This window comes from Juglans regia, chromosome 10 (genome assembly GCF_001411555.2).
Source record: "Juglans regia cultivar Chandler chromosome 10, Walnut 2.0, whole genome shotgun sequence".
NCBI lineage: Eukaryota > Viridiplantae > Streptophyta > Magnoliopsida > Fagales > Juglandaceae > Juglans > Juglans regia.
Genome location: NC_049910.1, coordinates 11,773,215 through 11,789,878, shown reverse-complemented (window position 1 = coordinate 11,789,878; position 16,664 = coordinate 11,773,215). Strand labels below are relative to the sequence as shown.

At 34.0% G+C, this 16,664-nt stretch overlaps 1 protein-coding gene across 1 annotated transcript; it reads left to right on the top strand.

The window, feature by feature from the left end:
- Positions 1 to 1,120: 1,120 nt before the first annotated feature.
- On the top strand, positions 1,121 to 6,141 carry LOC108995849 (zinc finger CCCH domain-containing protein 3-like). The gene is made up of 7 exons (XM_018971484.2): positions 1,121 to 1,564; positions 2,214 to 2,383; positions 2,568 to 2,621; positions 3,482 to 3,598; positions 3,729 to 4,037; positions 5,000 to 5,266; positions 5,531 to 6,141. Exons 1-7 carry the CDS (start codon positions 1,501 to 1,503, stop codon positions 5,885 to 5,887), a joined length of 1,338 nt encoding a protein of 445 aa, XP_018827029.1. The 5' UTR covers positions 1,121 to 1,500; the 3' UTR covers positions 5,888 to 6,141.
- Positions 6,142 to 16,664: the final 10,523 nt, after the last annotated feature.

The window sequence follows — 16,664 nt, the reverse complement described above, 5'->3', positions numbered from 1 at the left end:
TGTGCGTGTTATATTTTACTTCTAGAATTATTTTATTCTCAAACCGGTGTGTAGAATACACATTTTATTTCTAAATCTAATTATCTTTTATGATCCAATAATCACCTCAACGTATACGTCTTTTGTATATAAATGACTAATGGTGAATTAAGTATGAGAGCAAATATTAACGAATCAAAGGCAGTATTTATTTCCTTTTATTAAAAGAAAAAAAAAATTAATTAAGCCCATCATCATTTAAAATTTGTGTGCGCTTAGAGGGTCAGTTTCGGAAGTCTGTAATTTGGAGATAACGGGGTCGTTTGATCCTCCGTCTGGCGGGCCCCAACATCCTTCAGCGTATCAAATAAGAGACGTTCGTTTTCTCGCTAGCCGTCGGGTCCCACACCTCCTTCGAAAAAAGATATTCACATCCAACGCTCCAAATCTTGCCACGCAACTTTTCCCACCCCTCACGTGCACCCCCCGAAATCTCTTTCGCGCGCTTTGACGGCGACGATTTTTCGCATTTCTCTATTAATTTTAAAAACCATTTTTATAATTTTTCTAAAAGAATTTTATCATAAAAGAAAGGATTTTAAAAAAAAAAAAAATTAGAAAAATGCCATCCACAAATTCAGAATCTCACGTGGGTCCCGCTATTGATTCAAATTCAAGGGCCCAAATTTGATCTCCCCCACCTGCTGACGGTCATGATTATGATAAATCTCAGACCTAAAAAACACACTCATAAAAATTAAAATATTTTGATTTATTATATTTATTTAAAATTAATGCTCTACAAAGAAATTAATTTTTTATTTCTAATAAAAAATTTAAATATTAATAAATAATATCATAATAATATAATAAAAAATAATTTCTTTACATCACACCATTCACTTAAAATAATTTACAAATATACCATACATTGATCTAAATACAATAAATGAAAGTATTGGATAATTAGATTTTCTCAATTTTAATAAATTTAACTGGTACGATGTATTTTAAGTTTTCTATTTATTGAAATAATAATTAATTAAAATATAGGAGGAGTGGGCGAAATCGTAATTTCGAACCAGGTCCAAAATTTACAAGTCGTACAGGAATTATTACACTGTTAAAAACTGTTATTACTATTTTATATTATTTCCAGGTTTTCAAATTCAAAGATCCAAGAGATTTTCCAAACGGAAAAAAGGAAAAGGAAAAGGAAAAAAATACCGAAAAATTATAGAATCGGTATATATAGTTATATACGTCTTAGATTTATCGCATTGATTCTTAAAAAAACGTGGTTCTCTGGGTTTTTCTTTTCTTCTATTTGTTATATAATTTTTAGCAACTTTTTTTTTCTCCATTCCCTTCAATTTCACCGACTTTGATCGCCAATATTCGCTCGAAATCATACCCTTTCTGTGACTGGCGTGAAAGATTCACGAATTTCGTCTGTGTTTGATTGGAGGAATTGAGGACAAAAAAGTTGAAGGCGGGTTGACGCATTTTTCTGTGCTACCGATGCCAGAAAACCGGCAGGTCCAGAAGAATGCTACGCATAATCATTCCGATAATACCATTGAAGGTACTTTTGTATTTTCGGCATCTTTTTGAGTAGTTTAGAGATCTGTTCCCTTTTTTTGTTCTGGGTTTGATCGTGGTCTTGTAGTACTCACTGCTATCAACTTAGCTTTATGTGTAAATGGTTCAAGTCGGAAATTATTGGATTTTTGTGTTATTGTTCTAGCTTTATGTGTTTGGGGCTATGTGGGTGTTTTGATGAGGTTATGATCCATGGTAAAATGCGTATCGATGTCCTGAAGATTCTGGCTTTTGGGGAGCTTATATGATGTATGAGTTGAAGTTTTGGGATTGTTGGAACCAAGTAATTTTCCCTTGTTCCCTTTGCTGGATGGCATCTCGGTTCTGATTTTGAGGAACATTGATTGTTAGTGCAATGAATTTTGAGGCCTGCGACGAATCAAGCTTTTTAGGTTGATCACAGTGACGTGTTTTTTTGTGTTTTCAGGAAGTTTGATCGCTGATACAATCAAATTCCAATATTAATTCATGCTTTTGAATTACTCTCTTTGATGTTCTTTTATTTCTTTTTCCTTGATGTTTATTTTTTATTGATATGCGGGTTTGCTATTTTTGGGTACCTTGAGGAATTTTTATGCAATGCAGATTCATGCCATTCAATCTTGATTATATGGGATTTTTAATAATTTCAGAAGCATTTTGGAGGTTGAAAATCAATGGTAATCTGGAGGGTGGTGGTGCAGTCCAATCTGGTCCATATCCAGATCGACCTGGTGAACCTGACTGCCTGTATTATTTGAGAACTGGATTGTGTGGTTATGGAAGTAATTGTCGATATCATCACCCTGCTTATGTTTCACAGGTAATCAAGCACTTATTTTTGGTATCTTAAATGAAGGGAGTTGAGTACTTAAATCTTGTAAAAAATAAACGATTTTGTTTGCCGTGTACATCCCATTGGAGATTATCTTTGTTTTTGCTGGTTTTAGCTTTCCAGCATACCTTTTGTGGTAATTTAACCCCTTCTATCAAATTATGATGTGTAGGGTGCTCCGTACAGTGTTGAACTCCCTGAAAGAGTTGGGCAGCCTGACTGTGGGGTATGATTTGAATCTAGTGGTATTGTTTTTATAAATTAAAAAAATATAAAAACCAAAGAAAGAAAATTGCAGTTGTTCTTTGTTGCTTCTCTTATTTTACTGTTTACAATGATCTGTAGGATTGAAAGTACCAAAAACAAAGAATACAATGTGGTTTGCTTGTGTTATTGCTTTTAATCTCATATACGTTTTAATTATATATGTAGGGAAAAGTATTACTTTAAACTATTGCAAATTTAAGACTCCTGAAAAAAGTATTCAAACTGCATACAGTTTTGGAGAAACATGAATTTGGTGTGAGAATCTCTACTAAACATAGAAAGAAAAGCAGAAAGCTTTTTGACAGCAGCCTTGTAATGAGATTATTCTAACAGAATTCTGATGATCATCACGTGTTCTCAAATAATATAATCAATTTTGGACAATTGAAATTGCTTTTCTGTTCTTAAGTTTTGTCACCAGTAGCAGACATTGTTCGTAGTCTCAATTATTTTAGGATGGAAACACAGATTCTGTCATTGAGACTTCCTTTCACTTGTTATATTATCTGTATATGATGGAATATTTCTGTGTATGCAAACACTTCTGAATGATGTCAAATTTTTCTGCAAAAGGAAGTAATACTAACATTCAAAAAGAAGATGATGTGGTTTTCACTATTAAGGATAATGCTGTTCTAGCTTGAAGTTCTCCACAATTTAAAATAAAAGCTCAATCCACCTCTATGATCTTTTGTTATCAATTTTTAAATAGACTTGGAATTCACCTCCACCAATAATGCTAATTGTTCTTGGGGATTTATTTGTGCTTTTTTGAGACACTAGTAGTTTATGAATTTTCAACTGGGGCATGCATTGCAGTATTTTCTGAAGACAGGGACCTGCAAATATGGATCAACATGTAAATATCATCATCCAAGGGACAGGCGTGGTGCTGGACCAGTCTCATTCAACATTTTAGGTCTCCCAATGCGTCAGGTCCTTATCTTTGTGGTTTTAGTTCTATTTACTGATTAGTTTGCGATAAATGCAAAAAAAAAATAAAAATACAACCTTCTTTTTTTGTATTTTTTGTCCATTGAGGACATATTGTTATGATCTTGTTTAGGAAGAAAAACCATGTCCTTATTACATGCGAACTGTGTCGTGCAAGTTTGGAGGTGCTTGCAAGTTCCATCATCCACAGCCTGCATCACTTGGAACTCTTTTACCAGTAGCTGGACATGGTGCTTTTGGATCCATGGGCTCAACGGTTGTGCCTTCACCAGGTCAACCTTATGCTGGTGGACTTCCTGCATGGTCTTTTCCGAGAGTTTCATATATATCTAGCCCGCGTTTACCAGGTCCAGAATCTTACATGCCTGTTGTTCTTCCTCCTCCAGGCATTGTATCTGCACAGGGCTGGAACACATACATGGTCAGTACATAATATCTTAAATTAAACGATTCTTGTTTGAAAGTCTTTTGTTTTTATAAGTCAATGGTAACGTGTGTAATGCAATCATACTTATTTTTTATTAAAAAAAAAAAAAAGTGTCTTTTGCAATCATTGGCCCTTGTTTGTTTTATAATTGGCTGTTTATCATTATTTTCAACCTCTGCATTTAGTTCTTATGCGGCGGTTTTGGAAAAATAATGCCATGTTCTAGCTTTATTTGGTGATTTTGGAGGCTATGGTGCTAGGAAAGATCCAAAGCGATCAGCAAGTATAGTTGACACCATTGTAAAGGTTATTTCACATTCATTTTGAAGATGTTTTGACTTGCCTTTCGTCACAAGAATGTCAAACTGCTTCTATGATTTTTCTGTTGTGGTGGCTAACCTGCAGCCCTCACTGTACCTTGTACTTTGCTACAGTCAGTCATTGCCTGTTTATTTGGATGAGCTGGGTTGGAGTGTTATTGAAACCAACAGTCTTGTTTATGGGATTGACGTTTAAAGATCAACAAATGTCTGACATAATTTTTAGTTGCAGAAGTTATTTGACATACCAAGAAGTATAAAGAGGACGATTGGTGACATTTCATATCCTACCTCAGGCAGCCATATCCAAAAACAAAAAGTAGATATAGCCCAAGTATGATGTACACATACTGTATAGACACATAAACTCCTTAAGTTGAACACTTTTATGCTCCTAGATGGCTTATGCTGCAGTGATTGCATAGCTTAAGTCCGTCTTCATATGTGTATAGACATGGTAATGATTAGGTTATGCCTTCCTTTTGTTTTTGGCTATGGATATGATGATGTCACCAAAAGATGTTATTGATGATGGAACCCAGAGAAGTTATTGAATCTTGGTGGGGCTCGAGATGAATTGTTTGGATGAGTTGGGATTCTCTTCTCTCTTTTGATCATGCTTTCATTCTTGCTCAGGGAAACATGAGCCCTCTGTCTCCTAACAGTTCCACCACTCTTCTTAGCTCCAATTTTATATACAACCCCAAGAATCTAGGTGAGTTGGGTTCCAGAGGGATGTTACCAGCAACTACTCCGAGTCTCCCTGAGAGACCCGACCAACCAGAGTGCCGGTATTTTATGAACACTGGAACCTGCAAATATGGATCTGATTGCAAGTACCATCACCCAAAAGAAAGGATTGCGCAATCAGTGCCAATCCTGCCCAGCCTTCCCTTGAGACCAGTAAGTTCTTCATCTTTTTTATATACAGTAAGATGCATTTTGCTCTTGCTGTCTGCTTTCATAATTGCTTGAAACTTGGGAATAATTTGGAATATCATGAATGTTTTTTAAAGATTTTTTTTTTCTTTTATTGTTCTTTTGCAAACTGCAAGTTTTTGGAGGAATTCCTTAGTTATTGAATAAACCAGCGAAATTTTGTCCCTTTTAGTTCTTTGTTTTTGTACCATCAGTGGCTGGGCTGACCCCTGGTTCTGCAATGTGCAGGGGCAAGCTATCTGTTCTTACTACAGTATGTATGGAGTCTGCAAGTATGGCCCAACTTGCAAATATGATCACCCTGTTGTTGCGTATCCTCATAACTACAGTCTGGGCCTCCCTAATGTACCTATGCTTGATTCATCTCTTATTAGCTATCCGAGAAGCATGTCAACAGCCCACTCATCTGAGTCTTCCCCTTCTAAATCATCAAGATTTCCTGATTGGGTCCAGAAACATGATGCTGCAAGCAACAAGCATGAGAAGTCTGATACAAAGACTTCAGAGGATTCAGCCGAAGAGGCCGGTTCATCTCCGCACTCGGTTCCAAGTTCAGCAGAACCTTTACCCGATCAATCGGGTTAAAGTTGCCCCCACTTTGGCTCTTTTGTCACAACTCTTTTTTATGCTTCTACGAAGGATATATTTATTACCTATACCTCCTGGCCCCCCATTTTTCACCTGCGGTTCGGTGAGATAGGTTGAATTTGGAGATCAACATGATGACTAAGAACCACGGGGGGGGGGGGCGTGGAAGGCAATTTTTGGTGTTGAATAAAATGCAGGTGAAAGTTTGTAAGAATCCACCCAAAAAAAAGATGATTTTTTTTTTCTTTTTTGCTGGATGATTTTCCTTCCATTTGAGTTGATGAGAGTTTGCAGAAAATGCTTGGTGTGAAATTAAATCATTGAGCCTTGCAAGCTCTTGCTTTTGAGTAATGATAGTTACATGCTCTAAATAAACAAATTTTAGACAAATCTTTTGTAAAAAGTAGGTTCAATTGATAAAGAATAGTTTTTTTAATATATTTTTTAAGTGGGGTTTATTTTTTTATAAAAATTTATGGGTTTTTTTTATTAAAAAATATTTTAACTATAAAGAGATTATATAAAAATAAATTCACAAATTAATATAGATTGATATAGTACATCAGATTAAAAAATTATTTTTTTTATAAAATAGATATAATAGATTTTATAAAATCATATTAGTTTGTGAATTTATTTTATATAATTTTTTTATGTCTATATCATATAATTTTTTTTATTTAAAATTTATATATATATATATATATATATTTTTCCTTACACGAAAGGTGATTTGAATCAAATGGTATTAGTAGATGTTCCAGGAGCTGTCAGTAAAGTAGATATGAACCGATTCGATTGAAATATATGCAGTTTGGCAAACGAAGAAACACTGCCTTCTTTTGGTTTGATCTGACGTACCCATGAAAGCATCGCAGGTTGCAGTGTACTCATCCACCTAAAATTTGGTCTCCAGGTCCAACAATTCTGGCCATACCTGACGCAGTAAAGACCTCAAAAGAAAAAGAGCAGTAAGGCATAAACAAGATATTATAAAATAAAGCTCACAAACTAATATAATTAAATATAAATATAATATGTTGTTATGAAAATATATATAGATATAAATATAATAGGTTAGATGTATTTTATATATAAAAAATAACACAAAATCTTATATAAAAAATATAACTTATAACTTTAAGACGTATAACTTATAGTTTAAGTAATAAATGATACTATTAGAAAATTATTTATTGTTTGGTAACCATGTGTTTAAAGTACTTTCAAACATGTTACATTTGTTTGGAAACAAATTAAAAAAATATTTTCTGATGTAGAATAAACGATCATTTGATTTTTTAAAAAAAATTATGACTATATATTTGAAAGTTTAAAAGTTGTAATTATTTTAAAGTTGTATAAATATTTTTGCACATTGACAGTCTTTTTAAAATTTAAATTACATTTCGCATTATCCGCAAAATCACGTTTGAGGAAAATCACTATTTTTTCTCAAACATATTTTTTTAGCTTATTTGATATTAAAAAATACTTTAATATGTAACACCCAAGCAATCTGATTTTCTTGTTAAAGATTTTTTAAGGCTCTTTAAGTATTTTTTTTAAGACTACTAATGCAACCCCAAACAGACCCAAAGACTATTTAGGTTATTTTTATCTACTTGAAAATTTATTAAGTTTCTCAGTGCCCGAATGTTTTGTTGTTGACTCAATATTGACCTTAGGGTTGGGCGGCGAGGCACTACCCCTTGCCACTTAGCCCCACCTTGTCCGACATCTGCTTGGCTGGGACGGGGGTGTGCAGGCATCCGCCCGCATATATATATATATATATATATATATATCGAAAAATAAGTTTCTATAATAAAATAACATTGTTTATTTTAGGTTTTGTTTTGTTTTTTAAATAAAACTATTTAAATACTTCATTTTAGAGTTAGGATTTAAATTAAAACCTAACCCTTCCCCACCTCTCTCTCTCTCTCTCTCTCTCTCTCTCTCTCTCTCTCTCTCGCCAGCATGTCTCTTGAATTTTCTCACCTATTCTACTCCTCTACTTTTTCTTCTCGTCTTTAAAGCCACAAATGATCGTGAGTTTGCAAAGAGACCCACTGCCATTCGTGGCCATGATTATTTGAATTTTTGCTCAAATCTATAACATGAAAGAAAATGAATAACTTTTCATAGATCTATTGTTATTAACATTTTTTTTTGTTATTTTCCAATTTCTTGTGAGTGGATTTGTGGATTTTTTATGGATGAATACGTGATTTTGTGGATTTCTTATTGTGTTTCAATTATTTTGTATTTTTTTTGGTATTTTCCTGCTATTTTTGGTCATGGGTGGGATGGCGGTTGTGGGGGCCAATCCACCCTCGTACGTTCGGACGAGGGCATTGCCCATGGGAGGCAGTGCCAAGGTCGGGGGCCCAAAATTTCCCCCCACCCATGCTGGGGTGGGATAGGGGCAAACTCGTCCAACACCCCTAAAATTTTGTCTGAGACTCTCAGTTGTAAAATGAACAAGCCACTCGACAGGCAGCTTGAATTCAACTCGATTAAACTTGAATCGAATATTAAATAGATCGTTCACAAACACAGAACTAGGCTCGATTATTAAATGATACAAACTCGTATAAAACTCGACCGACTCGAATAATGTTCGTGAACAAACTCGTATGAAGCTCGACTCGACTTCTCAACTCAACTCCCGATCCAATTTTGTTTTCCTTTAATTTATCAACAGCTGGAAGCTTTTAAGAATATTGAGCATGTCTCTCAAGTGTTACATGAGTTATATGATGAGTATGTTCAGGAATACAATTCAACTCTTGAGGCACAAAGAGAGCAGGAAAATGCTCGAAGTCTTACTTCCAGTTGTTCCCCAAGTGCTGGGAGAAGTAAGCAAAGTAGCCAGTCATTATTTAAATCTTTTGTTAGAAGTATTGATATAGTGCAGCCTATTAAATCAGAACTGGATACTTATTAAGAGGAGAGTATAAATATCTATGAAGAGGGCTTATATGCAAGTTTCGATGCCTTGGAATGGTGGAAAACAAATAGTCTCAAGTTTCGAATTTTGTCCAGATTGGCCCAAGATATATTGGCTACACTAATTACCACAGTTAGCTTAGAATCAACACTCAGCGCAGGAGACAAAATCATTGATCCTTATTGAGCTTCATTGTCAACTAAAACTGCATAGATGTTGTCATGTGAGTCTGATTGGGTTAGAGTATTATATGAGCTTAAAAAATATCAACTAATTCTGTAAGTGTTACACTTACTTGAATTTTAAGTTGCTATTTTACTATTTTATACACCAATTATTTATAGAAATATTAACTAATGTTTTTTCTTGTCAATAGAATGATGTTTCATTTGAAACTCAAATTCGCTTGCCATAGTCATAGAGACTCAGTTTGTATTATTTCCACATTTTACTTTTAAATATTTGGACAATTTGGTTATTCTATTTGATTTTATTTGGGATGATATGAGTCATTACAGTTCAGGTAATTTCTTAGTTCTAACTCCTCACCATCCAGATTTCCTAAATTTTGTAAATAGCAAATTAAATTTTGCAATGCTACCAGATATCCATTTACAATATTAGTAAGTTAAAAGTACTTAAATAATGATGTAAGAGATTAAAAATGAGATTAATATTTTTTAATGTATCAGTGTATGCATGTTGTTGTTATGGTAATTTTGTTCAAGTTTGGGAACTTGCTGACTTCTGTCATGGTGATTTCAGATTTTGTAGAAGTTTGGTAACTTCTTGTCATTGTGATTTTGTTAAAATTTAGTAACTGCAGTTGTCTGGCTGATTTTGTTGAAGTTTAGTAACTTGTTGTGAACTTGTGTCATATTGATTTTGTTTTGGTTTGATCACTTGCTGAGTTGCTATCATGGTGATTTTGGCCAAGATTGATATTTTCTTGTGTCATACTGATTTTGTTTTGGTTTGGTAACTTGCTGATTTTGTTTTGATTATGACTGAAATTGGTAACTTGTGTTATGCTAATTTCTGTAAGAGAATCTGGTTTGGTAACTTGTCTATGTTTATTATCTTCTCTGTGTGCTAAGTTGCTATTTTATCTTAATTATTTGTAACTTGCCTACTACTATACCTGATGGTTTATTTTATTTTACTAAGTTAAAAGTACTTGAGTAATCATGTAAGAAATTAAAAACAAGTTAATTTTTTTAGTGTATTAGTGTATGCCTACTGCTGGCTGCTGATTTATCTTCTTGTGTCATGCCAAGTTGCTATGTTTTTCTTATCTGGTATGTAACTTGCGGCATGCCTACTCTATACATGAATCTCTGATGGTTTATTTTATTTCTTAGATTGCTTGTGTGATTGTATTGTATAACTATGTTAGAGATATGACATTGATGGTTGAGGCAAATTAAGATTTGCATTCCTGTCAAACATCCCTTAACATTATTACTAAGTTAAAAGTACTTGAGTAATCATGCAAGAGATTAAAAATAAGCTTAATTTTTTTAGTGTATTAGTGTATGTAGGGCAATAAGTTGGTGTCAAGATTTCTGGCTCCATAGCCTCCATTCATGAAGACTGGGAACTTTATTGAGTTTACTCCGCATTTTTTGTTTTGAAGTTTAATGTACTTAGTTCCATAATTTTTTGTTGTAAAGTATTTTTTGATTCACTTGTTCCATTAGGATGTCAATATCATTTAATGTACCTTAGTCATACTGTAGAGCATGAAGGCTTCATGATTTAAATTTGTATTTAATTTGTTATTTCACGTTTGCATTTATTTAAATTTTTTATTATTTATTTTGCATTTACAGATAAAGTTTCAATCTCGAGCCGAGTTGGAGTTTGCTTTACCTGTAACCGAGTCTAGCTCAATCTACAACTTAGGCCCGGCTTATAAACGAGTCGAGCCCAAGCTCAATCGTCTTGTAAATGAGCCGAGCTCGCACATCCCATGCTCGCTGGAGCTCGGCTCGTTTACATCCCTTAGTGAGAGTGCTCATTTCAATGCATCAAGTATTAAGAGAGCAAAAATGATTGAAGAAATAATAAATAACCAACGCAAACCCACACGTATATCATTTGAGACGAAATGAAATTAGAGTAGAGATTTTGGTTTGGTCCTTAATTTCATATTTTACTTATTAGACCTTTAAATAAGAGTGTAATTAATTAATTTAAGAGAAATCTGAATCATATGTAAAGTGAAATGTTGAAGATTTATTAAAGTGATTAAATTTATCTCTAAGTTAAACTTACGACACAAGTGTGAATTACCGCTAAGCCTATCTAAGGGATTTGTGAAAAAATAGGTAAGGTTTAGACATAAATAGTGTTGGACTAGGCTTTCTCATAATTGAAAATTTTTATTCATCATTTCTTACGCTAGAGGAGCCATGATCAACTCTTTTTTTTTTTTCAGAAAAGTATATGCATTTTCACGTTTTTATATATCAAACTCACATTTTCTTAACTTTTACAAATTGGTATTTAAGAATAAAAAATAATTGCAATTAAGTGTCTGTATCAATCTTACGTTAGAAAAAACTAACACCTGGTATCAATACATCTTATGACATTAATATGCCACGTCGTAATCCTCCTGCTAGTTTTTTAATAGGAGATTAACGGTATTTAATTGCGAGTCTTATTATTATTATTTAAGTATCAATATTGATAAAATTGAAAACCTTGACAGATTTTGTAAAATCAGAAAAATTTAAGAGAAAATCTAGTCCTAAGCCGATCTAGCCTCCAACTCCATACACCAGTTGATGTGGCCAACCGGGTTTAAGTAAAACGGTCCAATTCCTTCGAGTAAAACGCATCTCCATTTGTGAATGCCGAATCCCCACGAACGCATCTCCATCTACGAAGGCCAGGCGAATCCCCACGAATGACTTTCTCTACATTACACATTACTAGATTTGCATTACTGCTAACGCTCGTTTGCTTTATTTAAGATAACCGTAAAATCTTGCTCCATTTGGTTCCCAAGAAATTGGACGAAACGAAGGGAAAAAAGAAGAATACAATTCCGAGTTTCTATATTCGTTGCATGTTTCGACAGTTAAAAAGTTTGCTGAGGCACAGGAAAAAAATCTTTGTGTTGAGGGGTCTTTTTGTGTGGAAAATTCCGTGTTTGGTTGCCGTGAAAGAGGTTTGAATGGTTTTGATGGCTACCATCTTTTTTCTTCTTCGTGAGAGATAGGGAGATATGGTATGACATTTTGGATAAGACGATGACGACGATCGCAACAAGCTTCGGTCCTACCCACGACGACAACCACAGATGGAATATTTGGATCAAACAAAGACAAAAACGATGACGGCGACCACAACAACTCTTTGGTTTCGTTTTCACAAAGATGAAGACGAAGTCGCCTTCCACGGAATTTCCCTTCATTTTATGTTTTATATCCCCCAATGGACACTTGCAAGATGCTCATCTTCTCTTTTAGCACTCTATTCAACCACGCCATTCACTACAATGTTCAGTTGGTGTTGGTAAGGAAACGGCAGAGGGGCAAATCCGAATGGAAGATTTGGGGGAGAAGGTCGAAAACGTGGGATGGTGGGAGTAGTTTTCAAAATGAATCATTTTGAGGGGAACAAAAAAAAAAACCAGCTCAACTGGTGTGTGATGTTAGAGACTTAAGTCGGCTAAGAGTAGAATTACTCAAAATTATACACAATTATATAGGGTGGTGCTACTCAGTCTCATTAGTTTGCCCGTTTGAATATAAAAACAGTTTTATCTCATCTCATCTCATCTCATATCATCATTACAACTTTATCAACCTTTCACATAAAATATAATAAACAATTTAATTTTGTTCAAATCTCAAAATAATAATAATATTAAAAAGTAATATTCTAATAATATTTTAGTCTAACAATGTTTGAGGACTCAAATGCTCAAAACTTGGCACATAAAGCTAGCACCTTGCTCAATTGTAAAACAACCCGAACTGAGAGACATATCAGTAAAAAAAAATGGAAAATAATTTAACCAAAACAAACTAGCAAAATAAAAATAGAAAAAAAAAACAAACAAACAAACAAATGCATGTCCTAACCTAATGATGTGCAAAAATTTTAATGTAAGTGAATAGTGTACCCTTCACTTGATGTCACACACACCGATGACTTTCCTTAAAAGCTTAAACCTTAAACCATCTAAATGTTTAGTAAACAAATCAACCAATTGATGCTCGGTGGACACATGATCCAAAGACACGATTTTAGACTCGACCAAATCTCTAATAAAATAATGCCTAATGTCTATATGTTTGGTTCTAGAATACTGAACAAGATTATTTGAGATACTAATAGCACTAGAATTATTACAATAAATAGTCATAGTATCTTGAAAAAACCCGTAATCTTCAAGCATCTTTTTCATCCATAGCAATTGTGTGCAACAACTTCTTACTATTATATACTCGGCTTTAGCTGCAGATAAGGAGATTGAATTTTACTTTTTGCTCATCCAAACTACAAGATTGCCACCTACATAGAAGCATCCTCTAGAAGTACTTTTTCTATCATCAGCATTTCTAATCCAATCAGCACCCGAGTAGCCAACTTGTGTCAAATTAGTGTCCTTAAAGTACCAAATTCCATAATCAACAATTACACTTACATATTTAATTATTCTTTTTACTACAGTAAGATGTGATTCCTTATGATTAGCTTGAAACCTAGCACACACATCAACACTAAAGGCTATATCGGGTCTACTAACTGTAATGTAAAGTAAACTCTCTATTATGCTTCTACAAAAAGTAGGATCAATATTTTTACCTGTAGGATCTGTGCTGATTTTTATTGAAGTGCTCATAGGAGTACGAGCATGACTCTTCCCTTCCATCCCAAACTTCTTAACAAGCTCTCTAGAATACTTAGATTGTGAGATAAAAAATTTCTTCTTTAGTTTGTTTTACTTGGATGTCCAAAACAAAGTCTAGCTCACCAATCATACTCATTTCAAACTCAGATTTTATTTTAGTAGCAAAATCATGTGAGAGTGAGTCAAGTGTTGCTCTAAGGACAATATTGTCAACATAAATTTGGGCAATAAGTAGTTGTTTACCTGATTTCCTGATAAAAAGTATCCTATCAGCTTGTCCTCTAGTGAAACCATGTTCCAATAAGTAAGCTGACAATCTTTCATACCAAACATGAGATGCTTGCTTCATCCTATAAAGTACTTTCTTTAACCTGTAAACATGATCAGGATAGATATGATTAGTAAAGTTTTTGGATTGTTCAACATATACCTTGTCTTGTAGAAGTCTATTTAAGAAGTCACTCTTGACATCCATTTGATATAATTTGAAATTTAAATGACAAGCAATGGCAAGTAGTATGTGGACATATTCTAGACGAGCAACAGGGGTGGTTTCATCAACATCAATCATTTCTACTTGTGTGTATCCTTGTGCAACTAGCCTTACTTTGTTTCTAACAATGGTGCCATACTCATCAGATTTGTTCTTGAAGATCCATTTGGTTCCAATGATGTTGTAATTTTCGGGTCTAGGAACCAACTTCCACACATCGTTCCTTGTGAATTGATGGAGTTTTTTATGCATGACATTAACCCAACTTTCATCATTCAAAACTTCCTCAACTCTTGGGTTCAACCTGCGACAAATAACACAAAAAATAAACTTGATTTAGAACTCTTTTTCTAAGTCTCATACCTTCATCTAGCTTACCCAGAATATCTTCTTTTGGATGGTTGTGAGTAATCCTAGAAGAAGGTTCTTTGTCCTGTGGAGGAGGTGAGTTTTGAGATGTTTGCTCTATGTGGTCCTCATCACTTTGTTCTTGTGACTCCTCTTTAGCAGCTTGTACTATCTCTTTTAAGTTTTCAAGTTCCCTTTCGGTAGTCTCGATTGAAATATCATCTACAACCACATTGACAGATTTCATGATTGTTTTTGTGCATAGGTTGTAGACTCTATAAGCTTTATTATTTGAAGAATATCTAAGGAATACTCATTCATCACTCTTTCTATCAAACTTATATGAGTTTTCATGATTTCGCAAGATGTAGCATTTGATGCTGAAGACTCTAAAATACTTGACAGTGGCTTTTTTATTCTTCCACAAACCATAAGGAGTATGTTTGGTGCCAGGCCTCAGAACAACTCTATTTAGAATGTGACTTGCTATATTCACAGCTTTTCCCTAGAAGTACAAAGCCATCATTTTGCTGCTCAACATTGTTCGTGCCATTTCTTGAATAACCTTATTTTTCCTTTCCATCACTTCATTTTATTGTAGAGTAATAAGAGTAGAAAATTCTTGATAAATGCCCTGATCATCACAAAAAGAGGAAAAACTAGTATTCTCAAATTCTTTACCATGATCACTATGAATTCTAGAGATAAAAATATCATTCTCTATTTGTAGTCTCTTGAAGTTGAACAGATTCTTGGTAAGGTCAAATATTTCAGATTTTTCCTCCTAGAAGAATAATCCATGTAAATCTGGAAAAATCATCCACAACAACCATAATGTACTTCTTTCCTCCTAGGATTTTAGTTTGTGTTGGACCTATGAAATCCATGTGAAGTAGCTCAAGTGGGCGAGTGGTGAGAATATCATAAACTTTCTTGTGTTGAGCTCTTGTTTGTTTTCCCTCTTGGCATGATCCACAAACCATTTGTTGGCTTTAAGAGACTTAGGCAACCCTGCAACAGCTTCTCTTTTCGAAATTCTTGGCAAGTCTCTAAAGTTGATATGACCAAGTAGTTAATGCCACAGTTCGGTTTCATCTAATAAAACTCTATGACAACTCAAATTTTATGTTGAGGAGACTCCAAAGCAATTGTCTAATGTTCTATTGCCCTTTAGAATCCATTCTCCGACTAGTTGTAGACATTATACCCATATTTTAAAAACTGGACAGAGAGATTATTATCACAAAATTGACAAATGCTAAACAAATTAGCTTTAAGACCAATAACAAATAAAACATTATGAAGAGTAGGTAGTTTAGGTATTTTAATATTCCATTTTCCCTTCAACATTGGACTTGCTACCATCTCCAAAAATCACGGTGCTTACACTATTAGACTTAATACTCTTGAATAAGGCCTTGTCACCAGACATGTGTCTTGAGCATGTGCTGTCCAGGTACCAAAGACAATTGTCCATTGTTTTAAAGGTTGTGTGAGCAACTAGACATACAACATCATCTTTAACCACCCATATTGCTTTGAATTCTGACTTATCTACACCACTTTGCATAATTTTTTTCTTTATTATGAAGACAAAATTTTGCTGGTTCACCAAACTTGAGACTACTCTGAGGTACACCTCATAACTCTCGTACGGATGGAAATGTAGATCCTAACATAAACACTACTTGGATGATTTGTGTTATTAGTGGTAGTGTTGAAATCATCATATATATATATATATATATATATATTCATCTCCCAATGTTGCGGTTTTATATTGTTTTTCATATGGTTGTTGGATGTCATTATCTTCAGGGCATCTTTATTAGATTATTGTTTCTTTCGTGTCTTACTTTTTTTTGCTGTTGATCTATTATATCGATACTACCTGAGATCTTCCACGTGTGCTTCAAGAGAGGTATGAATATTCATGATTATTTTCCATGCTCATTGAGCTATTAGTTAAACTTCTATGATTTTTACACAACACTATCTCAAATTTTCTTTTGGGCTATTAATTGTACCCATGGTTTTTACCATACTCTTTGGGCTATTAAGTGATATTGGTACCATGTTAGTGAAACAGTGTTCATAAATATGATGT